The 19,751-nt window shown below is 31.4% G+C and overlaps 1 protein-coding gene across 6 annotated transcripts in view; it reads left to right on the forward strand.

Annotated features, from left to right (window-relative positions):
* The window catches only part of SCN7A (sodium voltage-gated channel alpha subunit 7), a 71,519-nt gene extending 52,107 nt beyond the window's left edge, over positions 1 to 19,412 (forward strand). For 3 of the 6 annotated variants that reach the window (XM_036237014.1, XM_036237013.1, XM_036237012.1), the window contains 10 exons: positions 488 to 587; positions 2,121 to 2,275; positions 4,313 to 4,486; positions 6,319 to 6,426; positions 10,000 to 10,278; positions 11,006 to 11,059; positions 11,355 to 11,492; positions 12,993 to 13,094; positions 13,404 to 13,674; positions 16,278 to 19,409. In XM_036237014.1, the coding sequence (XP_036092907.1) occupies positions 488 to 587; positions 2,121 to 2,275; positions 4,313 to 4,486; positions 6,319 to 6,426; positions 10,000 to 10,278; positions 11,006 to 11,059; positions 11,355 to 11,492; positions 12,993 to 13,094; positions 13,404 to 13,674; positions 16,278 to 17,287 (2,391 nt within the window). In that variant the 3' untranslated portion in view covers positions 17,288 to 19,409. Of the gene's footprint in view, positions 1 to 487; positions 588 to 2,120; positions 2,276 to 4,312; positions 4,487 to 6,318; positions 6,427 to 9,999; positions 10,279 to 11,005; positions 11,060 to 11,354; positions 11,493 to 12,992; positions 13,095 to 13,403; positions 13,675 to 16,277 lie in introns of all 6 variants that reach the window. The other 3 variants (XM_036237015.1, XM_016165434.2, XM_036237016.1) reach the window with 2 other exon arrangements.
* The last annotated feature ends 339 nt before the right edge of the window (positions 19,413 to 19,751 follow it).

Below are 19,751 nucleotides of genomic sequence, written 5' to 3' on the forward strand. Positions count from 1 at the left end.
CAACCCTGTCCTATGAAAACATATAAAAAAATGTCTGGACTGGATTTTACAATAAACACTAAGTACACTCTTGTCTGCTGATCTTTAACATCAGAGAGTAATTTTTTTTCTGATGCTTTTCATCTAATTGAAATAGCATGTATAGGAACCTTGTGAATAATTTTAAAAAAGCTTTTGGAGCTCGAATCCTTTTGGAAATTGGAGATAGACTATACATCTTTTGAGAGAACAGTGTTATGAACTAAATATTAATTTTAATCTAAAAATTATATTAGCTTAAATTAATTCTTGAAATAATTTTTTTAAAACTTCCTCACAAAGCTATGCATTCATTTTAATGTCAACCATGAAATTGGCCTAAAGTCTTTTAAACCTGGTAACAGTCTTTGTGTACATAATTTCTCTTATTTCTGTAAGTGAACCAAACTTTAACTACAGTGAGTAAATGAAATTTTATTCATATTTTTGCTGGGACTTGACTTTTCAGAAGGTAAAGCCATCTAGCTCATCTGAATGCAGTACAGTTGATATTGCTATCTCTGAAGAAGAGGAAATGATCTATGAACATGAAAAGCATCCTAAAAACGGTAAGGAAAAACTTTCCTTTGATCATTATATTGAAAATAGACTAAATTTCTCTTAACCTAAATAATACTATTGGATATATTTTTTGTTTTTTAGAGAGTTTATTGATTCTGCTGAGGACTACACACACATGCACACATGCACACATGAATCCTGATATAAACTTACAATAAATGTCAAATAAAAAACTGGCATTTGGAAGAAAAGAAAAAGGCTTCTTTCCTAGGGAATCAAATATAGTAGTTAAGAGTGTTAAAAGTGTTGGCTCTGGGATCAGACAGGCTGGGTTCAAATCCCAGTCCACCACTTATTGTCTTTTACTTACCCTCGCTGACTCATTTTCTAATTTGTAAAATGAAGATAATTATAAAATTTACCTTTAGGTATTATTAAAAAGATTAAATTAGGGCATGGGTGTATGCATGCATATGTGTATTTTTATGCTTTATGGAATGAAGTTAATTTTTAAATACACATATGAAACGTCCTGTAACTGTCATAGTAAAACAAATAATGTAATGATGATGTATTTTTTTACCTTCCACATAAATAGTAAGAAATGTATAAGGCTTCAATTGGTTGGCTCACTAGATATGTAACATACTAAACTAATTAAAATTAATTAAAATTAGTTTCCTAGTTCTGGACATTTGAAATCACTGGAAAACATCAAAATAGAAACTACTAAATGCTCAAATTCCTGTATTCAAAGTAAGAACCTGTTCTCAGTAGATTGGATTCTGGGACTTGTGTCATCTAAGACAAGGGAAGAAACATTTCCTATATATTTTTTTTTGATCAAAAATGTATAAGTTGACAGGTAAAATTCTAAAATAAAAAGAGTTGATGTTAAACTCCACCCACTTCATTTCTTCATTTTCTTACTTGTTAATCGCTCCCTTCTCCTTAGGTTTTCCTTATGCTAACTTTCTTGACCAGAAGGTAGAGTTCAAAACCATGCACAGGTACCTTACCCACAACATACTCCATAATCCAAGTTAGCTCCTTAGATGGTCTCAATCAAAGTTCCCTTTCCCATGCTACACAAGAACTGAAGTTAATTTAACTGACTTACTGATATTATACCTCTTAGCATTTTATAAATATTTGGGTATTTAAATGTGAATGCCTGTTATGCCATGAAAATCTTCAGAGGATGAATTTTTAGGCATATTATTACCAAATGCAATATTCAGATGTTACATATGTGTGTATTATTTTTTTATAGGTATGGGGGATAAATTTTATTCTCAGACTCTGCCCCACAGGATTAGGGGATGTGCTAAGTCATTTCCGCCTTTAACATTTCTTTCCTCCTACTATTACCAAACTCACAAGTTAAGGTTTTCTTTGTTCTTTTTCCTCAGTGAAGCAGTAATCAGTACAGCGGGGGTAAAAATCAAATGTCTGCAAGTTAGAGACCACCTGTGTTAGACTCTGTAAATACATAATTGACAAAGCATATGAAAGTTTGAGATGTTTACTGTTTCACAAGTTTTCAAAATTTTTCTTCTTATCTGTGTCATTCTTGGCAGGTTATGGACGAAGATCTTCACAAGGTCAAATCAGTAGTGAATCCAAGAGAGGAAAAATGTGGCAAAACATAAGGAAAACCTGCTGCAAGATAGTTGAAAACAGTTTTTTCAAGTTTTTCATTGGCCTTGTCACTCTGCTTAGCACAGGTGCTTTGGTAAGTGAAAGTATGTGACTTTTATGGGAAAAAATGTATCTGTTAATTTATAAAGTCATCATGCCAAATTATTTTTCCCTAGAATGCTTATTATAGCACCGAAGTTTATATTTTATGATTTTAGTTTTGGAAGACATACATTGCAGTTTCTTTAAATCTATATATGCCTCATTCAATAGTAAATAAATAATATAATTTCAAAATATATAAATGACAGTGGTGGAAAGGAATGTTAATAGATACCTAATGTTAATAGATACTTTATTTAATAAAGTTTCATATGAGAACAAAAATTTTATAATGTGCACATACAAAACTATTACATTGTGCCAGTACTTTGGTACCTACCTATTCAGTGAGGTAAGATAAGTGTTGCCTATAGTTTTAAGGCCATTTGATCTATAAATATAGTTACCCATTGACCCAACAATCTTAATTCTTGGAAATTATCCTATGAATATCTGAAAATGTATTAAATACATTTACAACTAGAGACTTTTTGTATTAGCAAAAGATTGAAAAGCAGAAATAGTCCATAATAGGTGACCATTTATACTATGGTACAATCATCCAATGGGACACTGTGCAGCTATTTTAAAAACGTAGAAGATATATGAATGCTGATATTGCAAAATATGGTAATAAGAAAAAAAGAAAGATCTAGAATAAAGCGTATGACATGCTTCATTTTATGTAGGAAATGAAGAAAAATATATGTATTATTTGCTTGAATTTGATTGAAGAAGGTCAGAGAAGGATAAAGAAATAGTTAATTACGAGATGCACAGAACAGAGAAAATGGAATTGTGGTTAGGAACCAGACTTTGTACTGCTTATATTTTTAAATAAACTTTATATTCACATTTATTACACATTCTGAACACCATACAAATTATAAGTGTACAATATAAAGGTTTTTCAAGGAGTGAATGTATCTGAGTAATTGTTAATTAGCTTGAAAAATAGAACATTATCAGGAATTCAGAACCATAGTTGGACCAATTATACTTCCCTCCCACTCCATATGGGTAGCCAGTATGTACAACTCAACTGCCAGAAATTGATTTTGCTTATTTTTTAAAAAAAGAATTAAAATGGAGACTTCTGGCATATTTTTATATTATTTTATTTTATATATCTATTCAATAAATAAATACAAATAAATACATGTAATAAAATAGTTTTCTATTATAACTCCAGATGATATTTATAATTTGTTTTTACAGGCACTTTTACTTCATAATTGGTTCAATTAAGTCAATAACTCTATTGCTATTTTATGTTTACTTTTATTTAATAGTAGGTTTCTACAAATCACTCTATTTTTTACATGTGATTATTTTAGTCCTTGTTTACCTTTTGACTTTGAATGTACTTTGGTACACAATGTGCCTGAGATTATTGGTACTTTTTGGTCTTTTTTCAGTGCTAAAATAAAAGCACCATGAAATTGCTTGGAATGGAATTATCAGACTTTGTATCCTCTACAGTGAAATTAAGATAGACCTACCAAAACAGAGAAGCTTTGGAGAAACTAATAGTTTTATTCATATTCATGTTTTTCCACTAGTTTACCTGATTATTTCAGCAATGGAACAAGCTTTGTGATGTTTTCTTATAATAGCAGTATGGATTGGTAAAAACAATTTTTTTAAAAAATCTCTGCTTCGTTATTAGCAAGTGACATATATTTGTGAGCTGTAAGATATGTCCAAAGGTTCTGTCTCTTATATTGTTTCTTTAACTGATTTGAGAGAGGCTTTTTGGATCACTATTTAGAACAATTATGAGACCAAGTCCAGTCTCTATAAGAAGTGGTTCTGGAATCAATTTGTGATGTCTACTACAGGTATGGGATCAGAAAATGGTACTTATGGATTATGTGAATAAATTCAAGCAAAGCGAACCAGCCCTTGAGACTATGACCTATGACTTTGCTCACCATCTGCTTATTAGAGATGCCAATTCCATTTCCCTCTATGCCAACAGACTTTTTTAGAAATTACATGTACACTAATCCTTAAATTTTACCCACAGGCTTTTGAAGATATATATATCGATCAAAGAAAGACTATTAAAATCTTATTAGAATATGCTGACATGATCTTCACTTACGTCTTCATTCTGGAAATGCTTCTAAAGTGGATGGCATATGGTTTTAAAGCCTATTTCACTAATGGCTGGTACAGGCTAGACTTCATGGTTGTTATTGTACGTATTTTAAAGAAACAATGTAAAAGCTGTTTGATTTGCTCTCCCTTCTTTACTCTTACTCTTATTCTTCCATTTACCTATATCTTCCTTTTTTCTCTCTACATACATTTTTTTAGTCATGACATCCCATATTTCTTCATTTGTAATATTTAATATTTATCTTTTTCTTTTCATTCTAAAATTTTAAAAGTTTACTCTTCATTACTGGATTATTCTAATTGTCCACCTATGCATCCACTACTAGCAGAATAGGCTTGTTGCACAATATCTGGAATAGATCAGCTTTCTAAAATATTTAAATCCTGTTTGCTTAACTTTTAAATTATATATTCAAAATCAGACTACTTCTCATTACTTTCACCAATACCAAAAATTCTCATTGGGATCACTGCAGTACTTTCCAAATTGATATCCTTGCTTCCACCACCACACACTTTCATTCTATTCTTGACATAGCAACCACGTATATTCTGCTGTTATGAACTGGAAGTCAGCTCAAGTCACTTCTTTTCTTGAAACCCTTCAATAAGCACCCCATCTCACTCAGAGTAAAAACTACAGCCTACGGTCAAAAGCCTACAAGTCTCTACATAATTCAATCTCATCTCCTATTTCTCTCTCTTTCCTCCATCCTGGTCTACGTACTGCACCACCAGCACTGGGCTTCTTGAAGCTCCTCAGATATGCCAAGATTACTTCCATCTTAGTGCCTTTGTACATATTCATCCATCCACCTGGAGCTTTTGCTGAGTCACCTCTTTCTATCTGCTTAAATAAAACTGTCAAAGTTAGATCTTTTCATACTTCTCTATTAAAAACTGCACTACTCCAATATGCCCTTTTTTCCTTTCTCTGCTTTCTTCACCTTCGTAGCACCTACTAATATTATATAATTTATTCATTGGTTTTGCTTATTGTTTGTCTTCTCCCACTGAAAAGTAAGCCCCATTAGGGAAGAATGTTTTTCTCAACTTGATTCTCTCCTTATTCCCTGTTCCTGAAATAATTCATATCACATAGTAGGCACTCAATAATTTTGCTGAATGAACAAATGGCTCCTTATTGCATAAGCAATGATTGAATCATCTCCGTCTATAAATAATGACTTAAAATATGTGACTTCTGTCTTCTAAATTAATTCTTGCAAATTAAACTTCTACTCCAAACAAACCTACCTTTCTGTTTCCTGTTTCATTGTTTATATGTGTCCACATTCCTCCACGCTTAACATATGATATCATTATTTCAAAACCCACTTCAAGACCATCTCTTTAGTGTAGGGTAAAAAAGAACAAAGTTTTCATTTATGTTGCCTTGTAAATACAGAAAAGATGAAGGTACAATAAATCAAAATTAATAAATCAAAACTCTACCTCCTTGCTCAATCTTCATTAACATTTATAAAACTTGAATCATTTTTGTTAATATATGTTTACTTTACAAAATCACCTTAGTATCTCTCTATACTTTGTTTTGTAATTTATACTCGGACAACATTTAATCTAATTTTTATTTTATTCTAATTTCAAACTAAAAATGGATGTAATATTAATCCTTAATTATGAAGATTATAGAATATATAAATTTTATTTCATAACATTACCAAAAATATTTTTTATCCTTTTAAAGTTATTTTAACACAAAATAATTCTCTCATAACTTTCTGTAAGTCATTGTTAATAAATATTGAAATATATATTAAATCTTTTGCATATTTTTGATAGTCTTTCACTTTGTATTTTTTGTAATAAATGCAAAGTTTGTTTTACAGATTGTTTGGTTAAAGTTAAGATTAAAACCTATTAATTCTTTTTTTTATCTATATCTAGGTGTTTTGTCTTAGTTTAATGGGCAAATCTCGGGAAGAACTAAAACCCCTTATTTCCATTAAATTTCTTCGGGCCCTCAGAGTTCTATCTCAATTTGAAAGAATGAAGGTAAGAGAAAACTTTTTAAATTAATCTAAAAGTTTTTATTTAGAATAACTAAATTTCCACAAATTAAAAGTTTTGTAATCTTCTCATTTGTATCTTTAACAATGTTAATACAAAAACTTTATATTCTACTACTTAATAATATAGAAGAAAGATATATTAGCTATGCTTATTAAGATTTTAGGTCCTTATTGCTCATAAGATATGAAAACTAATAAAGATAACCAAAAAAAAAAACCCCTAATAGTTGAGAGAAAATATAGTTTTAAAGAACTCTCTGTCTAACCCAGAGGATATATATGAATATTAATGAATTATCTCAATATTAAAAATATAACTGACAAAAAATAAAATTTTGGCTGTTTAAAATTATAATAATACACAATAAGTAGTTGTTTACTGAATGAAAGTTTGCATTTTAAAATAAATTCACTTTTTTAAAGTCACACTTTGCAAATTATGAATTCTTACCAGTTTTCTCTCCCTCATTCCCGTATCAAAAACTCTGAACCGTGTGAGATAAAGTAATAGGTTGAACCACATAAAATAGCCAATGTTCAATCTTTTGGTCCTGTAATAGAAATCTCAGGTGGCTCAACCAATAGAAAAAAAAGGAATCTATGACCACCACAAATAGTATAATTATGTAGATTAACACAGATCAATTATGTACAGAAATAGCAGAAAAAGTCTAATTTTACTTTTTGTTTTATAATTATACATTTTTTTCTTGCATTTTTTATTTACATATATTATTTAACATAAGCCAGCATGTTTGATTAATACTACATAATGTCATATTTTCAATTTAAGTAGGATCAAATAAGGAAATTATTTATACTGTATTATTTTTATAGTTTATACATTATATGTTATATTTAAACTGCCATTTATTAAGACATCGTAACATTTAAATTCTTTTCACTTGGTGAAAAATTGGATACTTGTTTTTATCTCAAAATGTGAGCAACTGTTATAAATCCAAACAAATAGAAGTAATTTAAAATATGAATTTTACCAAAAATATATTGCATAAGTTTTAATAGTATTATTTTTATATCATATATGTGTACATATATACATATATAACTGTATTAAGTACACTAATTATATTTTAATATATGTGCAAGAATATGATTATTAATAATATTTAATAATTCATATGAATCAGTGGTTGACTTATTATAAAAGGATTTAAAACTAATTAACTTATTCCTCAAATGCATTTGTTTGTGGTATTGGGGTAGAAATATTTTTACTGTAGCAAATACAGCCAAGTTCCAATTACATACACCTAGAAAACAAAGAAATAAAATATTAATTGTAATTTATATTATAACTTATGAAATATTTTATTAACAACATCATGAGGGTCCACAAGGTGGTACTATCCCCACTGGTTTGCTTTTAACCCAAAATGAGAGAAAAATAAACTAGAAAGGAGAAAGTGGTTGAAGAGGGCTATAAAATTGAGGTTAAAATAAGAAAAATAGACAAATTTCCAGCATAAATACAGATTAATGATAGGAAAATTTCATAGAACATTCTAGGACTATAAACTACACATGACCTGTTAACTCAAAACATGGAGAGAGATACAGAGGGGGAGATGTTGGTCAAAGGGTACAAACTTTCATTTATAAGATGAATAAGTTCTGGAGATCTAATGTACAGTAATATACAGTATGATGACTATGAACAGTTAATAATACTGAAGTGTATACTTGAAATTTTCTCAGAAAGTAGACCTTAAGTGTTTTTACCACCAAAAAATTTAAAAGGAATCATATGAGGTGATGTATACGTTAATTAACTTGATCGTGGTAATCATTTTACAATGTATACATATATTAAATCATTATTTTATACACCTTAAATATATATAATTTTTATTTGTCAACTATACTTCAATAAAGCTGGGAAACATATGTGCACACATACATGATAATGAATGTAACTAAAATAAGTTCTTCTCATAGAACACATTATGAGATGACACCAGAATTTTTTCCCTAATAAATTTAGATACACGCAATAGGGGGGAACAGGGAGAAAAATGCCCAGTCAGCAAATCGTCTGTCCCCAGTTTAGAGAAAATTAGGAAGATATTTGCCAGAGAAGCTGCCTCTGTTTGTCAGAATTTAAGCACTATACCGTGTGATACCATACTTTATTTAGAATGGCAATGAGACAGTAGCCATGGATAATCAAAGGACAGGTACATAATAGCCATGTTTAGGTCAAGGTCAGGTCCAGATCTTAAGTTTCATCTCAACCTCTGGCATTTTGTAGGTGAATAGTGCTACACCACTGAGTATATGAGGAAACTACATGACTATGAAATTAATATTTTATGTATTTAAAAAGCTTCAGATCTTAGCTGTGCTTACTATTCAGATATTTGAGTCAACCATGTCCATGGCTTTTATTCTTAAATATGTATATTTTCTAATAGGCATACCCATTTTTTGACAGAGGCATCATCAGTGGACCCCTCAAAATATCTAAAGTGTCAACAAAAGCTCTGTGACTTAGTTTTAGAACTAAAATTAAATGTTGATGAGAACACAAAAGTCAAAATATTAATTCAAGGCCAGAAAACTAAGGAATATAAGCAAGAAAATATAAGCAAAGGTTACATGTCTGACTGAGAGAAGGACAGGTTAAAATGGAGGAAAGAAAACAATGATGCCTCAGAAAAAAAGAAGTGAGGATAGGGGAAGGGAGTCAAAATTGCTGTAAATGCTACGTGAAAGGTAAACAAATAGCAAAGATTAAGAATATCCTATTGGATGTAGCAACTACTTTACATTTGCCATAACAACATTAGTGGAATGATAAGAATAAAATTCTGATTTTTATATTAGAGAGTAAAGCGTGTTGAGCAAATGGGAGGATTGATTAGAGGCCATTGCTGTTATTCAAGTCTAGATGGTGAATTCATTTCCAAAACTTCCTACTCTGGAGTGGTTCATGAGTGAGATAGTGTGGCTCAGGGAAGAGGTTTGTGATTTTGTAAGCTCTGAGTGCCCATTCAGTGTTTCTTGAAACAGTCTCTTGTTTGACTTCACTGATTTATAATCTCTTTGTCTTCTTTTTTTTCCCTTGCCACTTCTTCACTTTAATGCCTTTGCGGGCTATTCCTCCTCAGGGTCAGACTCCCTAACATTGAGATCTGAGCCTATTTTGCTTTCATTTTATATGTTTTCTAGGCCATCTCATATACATAAACAGATTCAGTTATCTTGTCCATTTCTTGCACTATATAGGAAATTAATAAAAGTATTAGATCAGTGAAATAATTTTTTATTCTAGTATTTATACTAATCAGCTCTGTTGTCTTTTGATGATTTTTTAGTGAAACATTTTGAGAATATCCGGACTTTTAATGTATATTTTTAAATCAACATTTATTATTTAGGTTATTCAAATACTAGCATATGGCCTATTAAATCTTTAGAAATGGCCTTTTAAAAACATTTCAATGTAATATTGCATTAATTAGTAATCCCAATTTAATCAAAATAGTTTCACATTTCTTTCTTAAAATTTACATATTTGTTTCTTACACGCCAGGTGGTTGTGAGAGCTTTGATAAAAACAACTTTCCCCACTTTGAATGTGTTTCTGGTCTGCCTCGTGATCTGGCTGGCTTTTAGCATTGTGGGAGTACACTTATTTGCTGGCAAGTTCTATGAATGCATTGACCCAACAAGTGGAGGAAGGTTTCCTATATATGAAGTCAGGAACAAGAGTCAATGTGAAAGTCTTGTCTTTAATGAATCCATGCCATGGGAGAATGCAAAACTAAACTTTGATAATGTTGGAAATGGTTTTCTTTCACTGCTTCAAGTAGTAAGTATGCTTTTGATTTTTTAAAATTTATTATATGTTTATCCATATTGTATGTGAACATAAAGGACGAAATGTGGTCGATTAATAGAGTTGGTTATAAACTATTTTAGCAATTATTAGTTAGTACATACATGTTACAGGACATGTTCCTTTGGAGAGACAAAAGTGAAATATGGTTTCTGCTCTTTTTGGAGAAGGTGGAGGAAATGGCATGTACTGGTCAAATCTGTTTCCATCACTGATCAGATAATGTGGTCATAATTTTTGGCCAACTCAGGTTGCTAATGTTTTTTTTTTTTTTTTTTCTACTTAATGCTTTGAGGAACGGCTACTCAGTCACCAAACATCTAACAAATTTGAGGAGATGAACCTTTCTGCTTTAGCTTCCCCATAGAAAAGCACATTTGTAGCCGTTACAAGTAACTAGGACTCTTGAGCAGCATGTATTTATTTACTTTTTATCTATCTATCTGCTCTCTCTCTGTTTTATACTATCTTAAAATATTTCATATTATTAAGAATAATTAAGCTAAGTAGTTTTAAATAAGTGTTAGACAACATAAATGTAATAATGAAAATTATAAAGATCTTATTTACACAATATATTGAAGTGTGGTCAGTCTTACTAATCAAATGTTTTACTATATTAATAATGATTGAGTTTTACTTTTTATTTGCCACGAAGCATAAGATTTCCATGACAATTAAATACATGCTATCTTTACAGGCAACATTTAATGGATGGATCACTATTATGAATTCAGCTATTGATTCTATTGGTGTAAGTACACATATTTCCCACATACCCCTGCTTGCCCACATGTGCATAGCCTCCGCCTTATTAACATCACTCACTAGAATTGTGCATTTTTTCCCAAAAATGAATCTACTCTGACACATCATAATCACACAAAGTTCATAGTTTATTTTAGAGTTCACTCAGTGTAATACATTCTATGAGTTTAGACAAATGTATGATGTCATATACCTATCATCATTAATATTATACAGACTATTTTCACTGCCCTAAAAATCCTCTGTGCTTTGACTTATTTTGCTTACTTCTTAACTTTTAGGTGAATATGCAGCCTAATTTTGAAGACAACATCTACATGTATTATTACTTTATTGGCTTTATTATCTTTGGATTATTTCTTCCTCTGACTATGCTAACTGGTGTTATGATTGCTAATTTCCAAAAGCTTAAAACAAAGGTAAGTATAAATATTCTCTGTTCATCAATACCTGAGAAAATAAAAAATACTTATTAAAATGTCCTGCTTTAAACAATTGGTTTTAGATTCATCTTAATGTCATTTTTATTTGGTACATACCTAAAAAAAATGATTGATGTTCCTGCATATTGATGAATATTGCTAAAATGTTCATCCGTACATTGTTTTCTATATTCAAATATATACAGACAAGTTTAAAAGTTAAATATTACAAGTGTTTCTAGATATATATTCGTAAATAATGACATGCTGAAAAATAATAATATTGTTTTTCACCTTCACAAATATGTAAAGTTTAAGAAAAATAAGCTATACTTTTTTAGTCTCTGAAATATTCAAAGCCTTGAAAGTCATAAGTAGCATAGGCATTCTGTCAGTTGGAGTAGCTTTTTATGCTTGAAGAAGAAAGTCATCAATCCTAATGATCAAATATACATTTGATTGGATGCTTCGGTTTCCTAGGAACTTCAGCCTAATGGGATAACATCCTAGGATTGGTTTCTGGGCTTCCAATTGGTGACCCCTGACAATTTTAAGTGATTAAGTCCTGATTTAGGGCAGGAACAATTCCTAATTCCCAGATTAACACATTAAATGTTCACCTCTTATTTACTTTGTATATTGTGTGTAAGATACTGAAATGAGAACTAGAAATACCAAGACGAATAAGCACTAGAAGGCCTAGAAGGAATAAGCACAAGATGCTTTTGGAATAACAGTAAGAAAATATCTTCTGATAGTATTTGGAAAATTAATATGTGAACATCTAACAATACATATATGACCAGTTCTATTACCTTATGCTTATTAAAAGGTATAAGCCAACTTACCTTTAGCTTTTGAGTTTGGCCCTTCTTAGGAAACCTTTTCAGATATCTCCTGCTGTTTTTCCATTGTCTTTAATAAGAGGCAGGCCTTAGCAAACTGAAAAGTTAAAATAAGGTTGACTACCTTCAGGAAAGTGCACCAAAGGATGACTCAATATCACTCATTACCAGAATATTATATGTAGATGTATACATATGTATATATGTGTATATATATATGTTTTATATGAATTTTTATGCCGAAAGACATGTTTAAACATGATTTAGTTCATTGCAATTAAACCTTTTTTTAATCATTAAATCAATCATTGCCACGCTTTCCAAAATACATATTAATATAAGGTGAAATTTAGATTAAATATAATTTTTGTCTATGGTCATGCCACCCTGAACAGCCTGATCCTGGCTGATCTTCGTGGCTAAGCAGGGCCTGGTTAGTACTTGGATGAGAGACTACCTAAGAAGACCAGGTGCTGTAGGTGTAAAAAGAAAAAAATAAGAGATTATAAACAGACAAGGTCCTTGTAATCTGTGAGGTCAACCAAGGGTTGTGTTGCCTAAAAATTTTTTTAAAAATAATAAAAAATAAATAATGAATTAAAATAGATTAAATGTGATTTCGATATATATATATTTTTTATTTCTTTACCAGGGAGGCTCAAATATCTTCATAACAGTAAAACAGAAGAAACAATACCGTGCACTGAAGAAGCTGATGTATGGGGACTCTCAAAAACCAGTACCTCGCCCAGGAGTAAGAAAGCATCTAAATTGTTTTGACACTTTTAAAAAAGTTTCATATAAATTTATCTTTAAAAAATATACATGTGTTTTTAAAATTCTTAACAAAAATTGCTTTTGACAAAAAGTTTTTAAATATGTATCCTGACAAAGCTTTGATGGTTTTTTGTCTGTTTTGACTATATGCTGTAATGATAGTTTGGTAAAAACACTTGTTTTTTAATTTATGCTGAGACGAAAGTTGTAAATCTAAAAACTGTGTGTGTGTGTATTCTATTACTTTAATTATTGCTTTTTTTTCTTTTTCTTTTTTTGCCCACAGAACAAGTTCCAAGGATTCATCTTTGACTTAGTAACAAATCAAATTTTTAATATCATCATTATGGCTCTTATCTGTTTCCAAGCAATAGCCATTATGATACAAAGTGATGAACAGAGTCCAAAAATGGATGCTGCTCTCTACTGGATTAACTCAGTTTTTGTTATGCTGTACACTGGAGAATGTCTTCTGAAACTCATCTCTTTTCGTTGTAACTACTTCACCATCGGATGGAACATTTTTGATTTTATGGTAGTCATTTTCTCCATCACGGGTAAGATTTAATTTAGTGAGATTTTTATTTGTAATAAAATTAATTCAAACAAACTCTTATTAAAATGTCTCCTGAGATATAGCCTCTTAGTAAGCAAAACAGGTAGGGACCTTTGCTATTGCCTACAAAAATGCTTTACATTTTTGCATTCATTCATGTACACATGCCTGGCAGATGAAAGATATTCAAAATTACTTTCTGAATTAATATATAGACTTTACTTCACAGACCACCAGATAAATACTTAATTACCCTTTCAGTATATCACCTACACATTTTTTTTAAGGATGCTGCTAGAAGGATATTTATGTCTTAGAATGATATAACCTTTCAAGCTCACTATTTTCCTTTTCCTCTAATCTCTAAAACCATTTATAACTTTCGCGATACTAGAGTTTAAGGCTGTGATGAATTGGTCACTAGTTTTACTCTGGAGATGTTAGTCTTTTCTTTAACCAATACATTTGATTACCCTTTTTGTGAATAGTTATTATGTATGTTACAGTAGTAAACAAGATAGGCATAATTCTTGCATACACATAGTTTATAATCTATTAAGGGATACATATAATTAACAATGCATTTTAATGTTGTGCTATGAAGGGTACAATAAAGGAAGAAGCACAGGGTGCTGTGGAAATGTAACAAAATGAGAAGCACCTAATCAGTGAGTAGAGGTCAGAGAAAAATTTCATGGAAAAAGCAAAAATCTAAATAGGTATCTATTGGATAAGAAGGTAGTCAAATAATCTAGGATGAAAGTGTTTTTAGGCAGAGAAAAGTTTGTATATTGTCTGCTTCCAATAAGACACATTATAGATGTAAGATCCATGAGAATAAGGACAATATTTAAGTGTTTATTGTCAAATACTATTCTATGTAGTAGAAAATGTAGATAAACTGTCTGTCCAGCTTTGCTTCCAGAAAATTCATTCATTCAGTTGGTAGTGGAAGCAGTGCAACTAACTACAGATAGACAAGTACAAGAAGCTCGATAGAAAAGTACATAAAGACGAGAGTGGGGTGATAGGAAGATAAAAGAAGAATATGAGACTAAAGTGGGACTTACTGAATCAGAGATCTGGAAAAAGGAAATTGCAGTTAGAGAGAAAGCTGAATTTGAGATCTCTGAAAGTCAGGTACTCTGCCTGGGTCCAGAATATGGCCATAGATGTGTATATATAAAATAAAATGATAGAGATGATTAAAGTTAAGAAAGCCAAAGACTGAGAGACTGGCCTTTGAATGGGTTGTTGATTTTAGGTGCTGGGATGGAAAGAGCAACATGAACTAAGTACTAAAGACTGAATGAGGAAGAATAAAATCATAGAGCCAATGAATTAGGAGATGGTATAGTTAAATGGCATGATCCTTGAAGTGTCTGAAATTTCTTTTTTTTTTTTTCTTTATAAATATAATGGGATGGATAGGTGTCTAGAAATCACATTGGAAAGAAAAAAGATGCTTGTTTATTCCATCTTTGTACCCTGAGAACTACGTAATGGGGAAGAATTAGCTGTCTACACTTGAGAGTTTTGCAAGGGAAATTGCTTTCTCAAGATAGAGTCAGATTTTAAATTAGAAAGGAAATGAAGAAAATTTAGTGGCGAGGATGTTGAAAAATTTGTTTATAAGTAAATAGGAATACCTCCTGCTTAATGGAGGAGTTTGGAAGATTGAGGAGAAATGAAAATTAAGCCAGAGTCGGAGGTTCACTGAAACACCGTGGGGATGAGAGTAGAACATTAGAAAAATGTCATCATTGACGGTGACCAAGTTCGACAGAAATGTGAGACGTGCTCTTTCCAGATTCAGCAAACATATCATGTCATTTATAAACTTCATGTGATTCTCTCCTCCCTGACCATCTCAACTCAAAATGAACCACCTTCTCTCCAGTACTTCCGGAGAATATGTTTTATGCTTTTTTATGGCGGCTATAATCTCACCTTGTTTTATAGTGCTGTCTCGCACTTCCATAGTTCCCTCATTTATACACCGCCTCCTGAAAAGACTCATTTATTCAATTCACATTTAAAGTTCTTAAGGGCCTGAATACTAGTTATTAAATAAATAAATTAAAATATAATCTGTGAGTCACTGAATGCTAGACATTTTTTGTAATTTATCAACCAGATTCTTCTGCCTTGCATTATAATTAGTTTAAATATCTACTTCTATAAATTTGAGGACAGAAGTCAAATCATTCATCTTCACCTATTTGCATGATACCTTTATAAATTATCCAGTAAAGGTTGGAAGGAACTAACACTCTGGATCCAACTACAATCAGAAAAAAATATGACTACTGCCCTATATTATGGATTCATGCCATTTGTGATTCCAGAAGTACTTGATCCATAATACTCCTAGAATGATAGTACAAACAGTCCTCTTCAAATTTTGCTGGATACTCCGAGCATTGCCACAGTTTGTATTTGGTCAACCTAAACTTTCAATATGTGCAAACTATTATATGGGAAGAATTAATAAAATGGTCTTAACATATAGAAAAAAAGTATAATATAAAATAATTTATATTCCTCTAAATACAATCAAATTTAAATAATTTTACTACTTGCTTTATCTTCCCCCACACCAAGGACTACTTCTGCCTTTGATGGTAGGATACTACCTTGTGCCTCCTTCCCTTGTGCAACTGATACTTCTCTCTCGGATCATCCACATCCTGCGTCCCGGGAAAGGACCAAAGGTGTTTCATGATCTCCTGCTTCCTTTGATGCTGTCCCTTCCAGCATTGTTGAACATCAGTCTTCTGATCTTCCTGGTCATGTTTATCTATGCCATCTTTGGAATGTACAATTTTGCCTATGTTAAAAAAGAAGCTGGAATTAATGATGTGTCTAACTTTGAAACCTTTGGCAGCAGTATGCTCTGTCTTTTCCAAGTGACAATATTTGCTGGTTGGGATGGGATGCTCAATGCAGTTTTCAATAGTAAATGGTCTGACTGTGATCCTGATAAAATTAACCCTGGGACTCAGGTTAGAGGAGATTGTGGTAACCCTTTTGTTGGGATTATTTACTTTGTCAGTTACATCCTCATATCATGGTTGATCATTGTAAACATGTACATTGTTGTTGTTATGGAGCTTTTAAATATTGCTTCTAAAAAGAAAATCAAGGCTTTGAGTGAAGATGATTTTAGGAAATTCTTTCAGGTATGGCAGAGGTTTGATCCTGATAAGACCCAGTACATAGACTCTAGCAAGCTTTCAGATTTTGCAGCTGCTCTGGATCCCCCTCTTTTCATGGCAAAACCGAACAAAGGTCAGCTTGTCGCCATGGATCTTCCCATGGCTGTTGGGGATAGAATTCATTGCTTTGACATCTTACTTGCTTTTTCAAAGCGAGTTATGGGTACAGATATGAAGATAGAGAAAGTTCTATCAGAGATGGAATCAGGGTTTATTTTAGCCAACCCGTTTAAGATCACATATGAGCCAATTACAACTACTCTGAAACGAAAACAAGAAGCAGTCTCAGCAACCATCATTCAACGTGCTTATAAAAGTTACCGTTTGAGGCAGAATGACAAAAATACATCAGATATTCATATGATAGATGATGACAGGAATGGTCAGGCTACCTAAGAAGATGCCTACTTTGATAAAGCTGAAGAAAAAACTATTCAAAACTACATCTAATCCCACTTATCACCTTTTCACTTTCTTCACATATCCCCCAAATGTTAAAAGTTTAAACTAGAAATAAAAGCAAAAATTAGAGAAAGTAAAAATTTCACTTGATACTTGTTTACAACTCATGGAAGTTAAGCTTGTTTTCACAAGACTCTGTGTCAAATTCACTTTGTACCGCTATATATTTAGTGTAACCAGTACAATCCTTTAAACTACTGCAGTGTGTTAAAGTGGATTAAACTTGCCATTTGATAATCTGTTGCTTGTTTTCTCTGTACAGTTTATGTGGTATGTGCTTCTTCTGGAGAACGGGGGGATAGTGATATAGATTAGCAGCAAAAGGGCTTCTTTGTAATATTTTATGTGTACTTTAACTTGATGGGATTCAAATCCCCACTTTCTTAACGTAGGATAGTGTTTAAAAAACAGTACCATGCTACAGGCCATTAAACTATAAACTTGCCTTGTCAGGTGCCAATTGGGGGAAGAGGAAGGGCAGTTCTTAGAAAGTGCCTTTGAGATCAATCACAGAGACCCTTGGGCTAAATAAAACCATATTTGAAAAGATTAATTGAAGCTCTGTTTTTTGTTTTAGTTTGTTTTTATTTTCTTTTATTTTTGGTATGAGGAATTAATGTTTCATTGTTCATGGATTCTTGGTTTCTTATCTATGGCTAGTTCCACCTAGCTCTAGTTCTTTAATAGAATCGCTTCGTAGAACAAGAGTAATAAAGGGAAAACACTTAAGACCTATGTGTTTTTCATTTTTCTCATTTACATTTTTAAAGTATATATTTACTAAAATGATATAGTAGGGAATATTTTAGTAGACTCAAGTTTAATCATAAAACTGGTGTACTTTTACCACTTATCTATAATGTCAGTATATAAGATCTGGCAAATGCATATCATAATATGAATTAAAAGAGTCAAGGGCTATCATTGTAGCAGTTTTCACAGTGTCTTAGTAGAGAAACTGTGGCCACTTTGAAGTATTTTTCACTGTATTTTATGATTCTTTATAATGTAGAGGAAGAAAATGACCACTGAACTGTGAGGACTCTGATTTAGGAGATCAAAGTGTAAGCTCATTGTTGGTGGAGTTTTATAATATTAATATATGCAAGTTAGTTTTCACTTACTTTTATCTTTCCTAGTTTTTTTTTTGTTTTTATCTCATTATATACATAATTCTGTAAAATGTTTTATGTTTGGAAACTTTTATTTTCACTATTGAAATTATTTTTAAAAGATAGGCACAAAGTTGGTTTTTGACATAGTCATAAAAATGTCATTTTCATGTAATTTGAGAATCTGAAATTTATTCTTTTTGTATGAAGATTGATTTCAATGTGCCTACAAAGTCCTAAAAGATTTAAAAGGAAAATGTGTGTATTGTTGACTTAAATGACAAGTTTTCAATGTTGTATATATTCAATACCACTTAAATACCAGTAATTGTATTTTGTTATGAATGCATGATGTTGAGCCTTAACTATTATATTCCAACTATTTCTGCTTCTCAAAAATGTATTTAGCCTGACCACGATGCCTTTGGGAGATCCTCTAAGCAAATGTAAATTCAGGATTCTGTTTCTTCTATAAGTGTTCCTTTCCCTCCCTTTTCCTCCCATTCTCCATCACGTGATGTGGTAACAGCTGGTACTTTATCTAAGCTTCTTAGTTTTCTGTATCTTGGAAATGCTTTAATGTGGAAATTGCTTCAGAATTTAAACTGAATCTTAGCTTACTTCTGTAAATTCCGTAAAGACCACAAACTAATTTTAGTTTAAAAATTATGTTTTACTTGTAACTGTGTTTGCCAAAATTGTGTAAAGAATTATTTTTAACAAAGTCTTACAATGTAGTCTACTTTTTAGATACTGTAGAGAATAATAAATATAACCTGTTAACCACACTAAGCTTTGTTGTTTTTCCCCATCCCACTTTGGAAAGACACATCAACAACTTTCTATAATAAGAACTTTTTAAATTGAGCCTTACATTAAAGTTTATTCGTTTGGGCTCAAAATTCAAAACTGGAAAAATTTATGCTTCTTTTGAATTCACTTAATTTGGTAGAGTTATGTTAGTGAGCTTACCAGATACCTCTACACAGTGACAAAATGTAATAAGCACTCCTCTTGTTGAGATCATAGGTTTACTAGATATATTTCAGTATGATTAGAATTTGCTTTATAGAAGATAATGTTGAAATTAAAATTATTGGTATGCTACTATTTAATATCTGCTTCTTTAAAAAAATATCCCTGGTCTTTTAATAAATATGATGTACTTCAAAATGATTTTAAAGAGATTGGAAATAACTGCCATTTATTGGGGAGACTGTTATGCCAGCCTTGTGCTAAGTATTTATCATGCATGAGCTCAGCATTCACAACTCACGAAGCAATGA

This window comes from Rousettus aegyptiacus, unplaced genomic scaffold (assembly GCF_014176215.1).
Source record: "Rousettus aegyptiacus isolate mRouAeg1 unplaced genomic scaffold, mRouAeg1.p scaffold_m13_p_2, whole genome shotgun sequence".
Lineage (NCBI taxonomy): Eukaryota > Metazoa > Chordata > Mammalia > Chiroptera > Pteropodidae > Rousettus > Rousettus aegyptiacus.